Genomic DNA, 6,718 nt, shown 5'->3' with positions numbered 1-6,718 from the left:
GGCCGCCGCCATGTCCTCGTTTCGGCCGCCGCCTTCGAGCCGTCGCTGCCACCAAGCGCCACCGTCGCCGCCTCCCCACGCAGTGCCCTGCCCGAGCTTCGTCCGGCTCGCCGGCGCCCGGATCCGACACCGGCCGGCCGGATCTGCGTCTCCCCGGCCGGATCCACCCCATCTCGCTCCCGCCGGCGACCTTCCGCCCGGTCCCGGCCACCTCTGACGCCGGCCATGGCCGCCCCCCTGCTTCGTCCCGATCGGGATCGGGAGAGCCCCGATCTGCTCCCTCCGTTGACCGCGCCCGCGTGGGCCGGCCCAATCGTCCTCGCCGGCCCAACGCAGCCCCCGCCTCGGCCTGCCTCCTCTCCAGCAAACCGGGCCAAGGCCCACTGGGTGAGTCGACCCCCAGCGCCCCCTCCTCTTGTTTTTTTTTACTCTTGTTGGGCTGCCCAGTGCACTGTTCAGATTCAGCCCGGTCATGTTTTTTTCTCGTTCTGTGAATTTGTCCAATTATTCCAGGGATTGCCAGTTTTACAGATTAGACCCTCATGTTCATGCATTTAATAACTCAAGAACCGTGCATCGGATTAAAATGTTTTATATATGAAACTTGCTCAGAATTTTGTGTAGATTAATAATATCCAACTTTCATCTATGTTTAAAATGTTAAAAATGTTGTTTGCATTAATTTGCTCCTATGCCATGTTAAAATGATTTAATTCATAACTAAATAACCGTAACTCCGAATTTAATAAACTTTATATGTAAATGGGGTGGAATTTTGCCTAGTTAAATATGGTGGCATCATCTTGCATGTTTAACAACTCTAAAATAATGTTTAGGGCAGAACAGTACCAAACCTTAAATTATGCATATGAGGATTTTCCGGAGTTGTTGCTCGTTGCTTCCGGCCTCATTTAAATTTGCCTAGATAGGTAGTCTTGTTGTGCTTCACCTCTTGCCATGTTAATCAACATTTAATATTGTTGAGTACATAAACGAGAGGGAACTAAATAATTGATGTGGTGTTTTGTCAATATGCATCCCGATGCATATTGAGCTCCACCTAATCTGTAGGATTGTTTGTGCATTTAGCCATGCCATGTTTCATTAAACCGGACATGCATCATACTCGATTGTGCATCATGCCATGTTGATGTGCTGGTTGTTTACTATGTTGTGTGCTTCTTTTCCGGTGATTGCTTCTTCGGGTTGGTTCCGATAACGTCGCGTTTGTGAGGATCCGTTCAACTACGTCCGTTTGTCTTCTTCATGGACTCGTTCTTCTTCCTTGCGTGATTTCAGGCAAGATGATCATACCCTCGAAATCACTACTATCTTTGCTATGCTAGTTTGCTCGCTCTGTGCTATGCCAATGCTACGATGCCTACCATTTGCTTTCAAGCCTCCCAAATTGCCATGTCAAACCTCTAACCCACCATGTCCTAGCAAACCGTTGATTGGCTATGTTACCGCTTTGCTCAGCCCCTCTTATAGCGTTGTTAGTTGCAGGTGAAGATTGAAGTTTGTTCCTTGTTGGAACATGGAGATGTTGTTCCTTGTTGGAACATGTTTACTTGTTGGGACATCACTATATATCTTATTTAATTAATGCATCTATATACTTGGTAAATGGTGGAAGGCTTGGCCTTATGCCTGGTGTTTTGTTCCACTCTTGCCGCCCTAGTTTCCGTCATATCGGTGTTATGTTCCCGGATTTTGCGTCCCTTACGCGGTTGGGCTATAATGGGAACCCCTTGACAGTTCGCCTTAAGTAAAGCTCTTCCAGCAATGCCCAACCTTGGTTTTACCATTTGCCACCTAGCCTTTTCTTTCCCTTGGGTTCTGCAGACTCAAGGGTCATCTTATTTAACCCCCCCGGGCCAGTGCTCCTCTGAGTGTTGGTCCGAACTGAGCTGCCTGCGGGGCCACCTCGGGGAAACTTGAGGGTTGGTTTTACTCGTAGCTAGTCTCATCTGAGTGTGCCCTGAGAAAGAGATATGTGCAGCTCCTATCGGGATTTGTCGGCACATTCGGGCGGTGTTGCTGGTTTAGTTTTACCCTGTCGAAATGTCTTGTTGTACCGGGATACCGAGTCTGATCGGAACATCTCGGGTGGAGGTCTATTCCTTCGTTGACCGTGAGAGCTTGTCATGGGCTAAGTTGGGACTCCCCTGCAGGGATTTGAACTTTCGAAAGCCGTGCCCGCGGTTATGGGCAGATGGGAATTTGTTAACGTCCGGTTGTAGAAAACCCGAAGTTGACCTTAATTAAAATACATCAACCGTGTGTGTAACCGTGATGGTCTTTTTCCGGCGGAGTCCGGGAAGTGAACACGGTGTTGGAGTTATGCTTGACGTAGGTTGCTATAGGATCACTTCTTGATCATACTTTTATCGACCGTGCTTTGCCCTCTCTTCTCGCTCTCTTTTGCGATTGTAGCCACCATATATGCTAGTCGCTTGCTGCAGCTCCACCTCATTACTCCATCCTTCCTATGAGCTTAAATAGTTTTGATCTCGCGGGTGCGAGATTGCTGAGTCCCCGTGGCTCACAGATACTTCCAAAACCAGTTTGCAGGTGCCTATGTTACCGAGCAGGTGACGCAACCAAGCTCAAGGAGGAGCTCGATGAAGATCTTGCCCTTTGTGTTGTTTCGTTCTAGTTGATTAGTAGTGGAGCCCAGTTGGGGTTGATCGGGGACCTTTGTCGCATTTGGGGTTCTTCTTTTATTTTGGTTCCGTAGTCGGACCTTGATTGTATCTGGATGATGTAATGCTTTATTCATGTAATTGTGTGAAGTGGCGATTGTAAGCCAACTATGTATCTCTTTCCCTTATGTATTACATGGGTTGTGTGAAGATTACCTCACTTGCGACATTGCTTTCAATGCGGTTATGCCTCTAAGTCGTGCTTCGACACGTGGGAGATATAGCCGCATCGAGGGCGTTACAACAACACCTGGCCATAAGTAGCAGCTGGGATGGAGACAAGATTGTATTTGAGAGAATGGAATTGTCACGGCTCCGGTCATTGACGGTGTTCGGCAAGTGGAGGCCATTCTTCATCTCTGCCTATGTCAATATGGAATTGCTCCGGGTGCTGGATCTAGAGAATTCAACAGGTGTCAGAGATGCTGATATTGAGCAAATTGGGAAGCTAGTTCTTCGCCTCAAATTCCTCTCCCTACGAGGTTGCAAATATATTACCTGTTTGCCGAGATCATTGGCTGGCCTGAAGCAGTTGCAAACTCTAGATGTAAAAGGCACCTCCATAGTCATTTTGCCATCTTATGTTATGAAGCTACATAAGCTACAATACATTCGTGCTGGTGCCATACTACCACCATCAGTTACGGAAGACCTACCAGCAGAAGAAGCAGGAGCAGCTGATGAGGACCACATGACATCAGCAACCGCTGGAGATGACCATAGTGATGCCATGGTTACAAGCCAATTAGCAGGAGAAGCAAGAACACCAGCAGAAGAAGAGCCAGTCCAGACCACAACGCCATGGAGCAGTCGGGGACGAGATATGCTGGTATCTTGCAGCTGGTTGTCCAACAAGTTTAGATGCAAACGTCGACGATGTAGTGGTGTTAAGGTTCCTGTTGCGGCTGGGATTGGTAAGCTGATCGCTTACATACACTTGGTGTTGTCAATATCACTATTAGTGGCAAGGCCATCCTCATGGAGCTCAAGAAGCTTACCCAATTGCACAAGCTCGCTGTGTCCGGCATCAACTGGAAAAATTGGAGTGAATTTTGTTCTGTCATCTCAGGCTATGTTCATCTTGAGACCTTGTCAGTGAGACTCGGTGATAATGATGAGAAGCAGAAGGAGCGGGAGGATTTGTGTTGTTTGGATGACATCTCCAAACCGCCAAAAACACTAAAGAGCCTCAAGCTGTACGGGGGAAATGTACACGTATCGGTAGTCTGGATGAAGCAACTTGGCAAGAATCTCAAAAAGGCTCGCGTTCAAGATCTTGAGTTGGCAATATCAACGCAGGAGAACATAGACAGCCTTGTACAATTGCCTTGCAAGGATATGTTCCGTCATCTTTGTCTCAAGCCGATTGAAGATGGCAAGCTCTATTATGATAGTCTGGTGGCCCCGTGGACTAGGGATTTCTTCCAAGCCCCAGACCTTAAGATTGACTGTGGGCAGCTACAAGCTGGTGATAGTTTTTGGAGGTAGGATGCCTGCAAATGTGGAGGTGCTGGTTGTTCACTGCTCTTCTACCGAGTCGTCTTTGGAGCTTTCTGGGTTAGAGAAGCTAGAGAATCTCAAGGAAGTGTGGCTTAAGGGTTCATACAGCGACCAAGTCAAGGAACACTTGCAGCAGAAGGTTGGCGAGCTTGTGAAGAAACCTGTGTTGAAGCTGGAGGACCAACACACCCAACAGTCAGCTCCACCTACCCCTTGTGCGTGCCTGAAATGCCTACTTAACTGAATTGTAGTTTTAATTTGTGATGTGATGGAGTATGAACTGTATTCCAAAGAGTTGGTTTAAGTATATACTATTTTGCCAGTTTGACACCTGATGTTGTCGTATGAATGTACATGAAGCTGAGTGCAACCTTTGGTACTGATTCCTGCTTCGCTTGATGATTACTTTGCGTAGGCTCGTCGTGTTACAACGGAGAATTCATAGAGAATATCTATTTATGATAATGAGAATGAACAGAAGATCGGTTACTCACTGAATTGTCGACATGTACAACTTACAGTTTCAGGGAGCTGGCATTCACCACTGCAGGGTCGCTCAAGAATGCAGAACGGATGGTCAAGCAAGGAAGCAAGGGGAAAGGGAGGGGAACGGGGGACCTGGGTGGGGATGAATTTGGCCTGGTTCGTTCCTCGCCGACCACGCGCGCCAGAGCGTCACCGTGCGATCCCCCTCTACGGCCGCAGCATCTCCGCCTGGTACTGCAGCAGCAGCAGCAGCTTCACGCGCTCCGCGCTCCCGTCTTGGCCACCACCGCCGCGGACCTGTACGGCGATCTATTCCACAGACCGTACTTCTGCTGCGGGTGATGGTGGTCATCTCCGGCGGCCGCCGCCGCAACGGCCATTGGTGCTGCCGCGAGCGAGAGAGAGGAAGGGAGACGATGATAGATTGGGCCTGTTGATTGTTGTTGCTGCTATTAGCAGTCTATAGCCCGGTCCAGGCAAGCCCGATAAGCGAAGGTGGGCTACTCACGGGCTAAATTGACAAGTCCCTTTAGCGTGTTATAAACGGACTTATAGATGTTGTCCGTTTATAACATGGACATAGGGTCAGTTTGGTTCGCATCCTCGCCGTTGAGTGCCTGGCCTGAAGCCTGCTTGAGATGTGCCTGAAGGGTGTTTGTTTGCTGTACTGGAAAAGCCTGATGCAGCCTGGCCTGGACACACTATAATTTGGTTAGCCTGGCTTCTAAACCAGGCAGGTTCACTAGCCTGGACCTAGGAACGCTAATCATGCAAATAGTACTTGATGTGACCTTTTCTATTAGAACTAGTAAACGGTTTTGTTTTTCACTTGTTTTTGTTTTTCACCAAGCAGAAATAGCTATTTTTCAGGTTGCTTTTAAGCACTGGTTTTTGTCAGGCATGTGACCTAGGCCACCAACCAAACATGCTCATACTACCCGTCGGCCGGTGGATCTTTTAAAAAGATTCGCCGGGTTGCGAGCCATTAGATTCGGTATTTTCTCATGGCTCGGCCCAATTTTGCAATAGAGGGCGTGTTGTAAGTTTTCTTTTGCAACACAAGTCTTGCTACAAAAATATTTACAACAAAGATAGTGTTGCATATATATTTTTACAACAGAGTTCTTGTTGCATTTTTTGCAACAGAGATATTGTTGCAGAGTTTCTTTTTGCGTTTTCACTTTTTTGCAAGATCGGTGTTGTTGCGGAAGAAACTTTTGCAACACAGATGTTGTTACATAAAATATTACAACAAAGATGTAGTGGCCAGCGAGATAAGGGAAAATAAAATGGCGTGCAGGCCACACATCACGCCTAGGAGGCGGCTGACGCCCGGTGCTGGATCAGCCGGCTGTTCCCGAGCTTTTCCCATAATTATAGGAATTATAGGACACCAATATCTGACGACCTGCTCCGGGATATAGTGCCAACAAACTAAACGTGGCCCAGGGGCCGGTGTACCATCGAGCGAACGAATTCGCTAGCTGGGAATGCATGGCACACCCCTGAGCGAACATGCGATTTTCTATTTGATGCATTCTGCCTCAAATTGTCAGCGTGTCAGCCCATTTAGAAGTGAGGCATGCATCCACCGATCCCGGTTTTGGGAACGTTCTATAAGGTCCCTAGCAGTTTTTTTTTCTGATTTTGGGAACTTTTTAGAATGTTCCTAAACCGTTTTTTCTTTTTCATTTTCATTCTCTATTCTCTATTCATTTTTCTTTTTTTCCTTTTTCTTGTTTATATTTCCTTTTTCTGTTTTTATATTTTTTCCTTTTCTTTCCTGTTTTCATTTTTGCTGTTTCTCCTTTTCTTTTCTTTTCTTTTTTCCTTTTTCCCATATTTTTTCTTTTAAAAGTATATTTTAATTTTCATCAAATGGTCAGGAATTTATTTATTTTCCATTTTTCAAATTTTATTTATTTTTACAACAATGTTCCTGGTTTGAAATTTTGTTTAGAAATTTTAAAAAATGTTTTGAACTTCAAATATTGTTTGCTTCTGTTACAATTTTCTTTTTGAAAATT

At 46.5% G+C, this 6,718-nt stretch overlaps 1 protein-coding gene across 1 annotated transcript in view; it reads left to right on the top strand.

Annotated features, from left to right (window-relative positions):
• The window catches only part of LOC119334034 (disease resistance protein RGA4-like), a 16,778-nt gene extending 11,745 nt beyond the window's left edge, over positions 1-5,033 (top strand). The window contains exons 6-9 of the mRNA XM_037606708.1: positions 2,940-3,548; positions 3,668-3,901; positions 4,164-4,400; positions 4,727-5,033. Coding sequence (XP_037462605.1) covers positions 2,940-3,548; positions 3,668-3,901; positions 4,164-4,400; positions 4,727-5,033 — 1,387 coding nt within the window. The remainder of the gene's footprint in view (positions 1-2,939; positions 3,549-3,667; positions 3,902-4,163; positions 4,401-4,726) is intronic.
• Positions 5,034-6,718: the final 1,685 nt, after the last annotated feature.

Source organism: Triticum dicoccoides, chromosome 7A, assembly GCF_002162155.2.
Source record: "Triticum dicoccoides isolate Atlit2015 ecotype Zavitan chromosome 7A, WEW_v2.0, whole genome shotgun sequence".
NCBI classification, from domain to species: domain Eukaryota; kingdom Viridiplantae; phylum Streptophyta; class Magnoliopsida; order Poales; family Poaceae; genus Triticum; species Triticum dicoccoides.
This window is presented reverse-complemented; position numbering and strand designations above follow the sequence as displayed.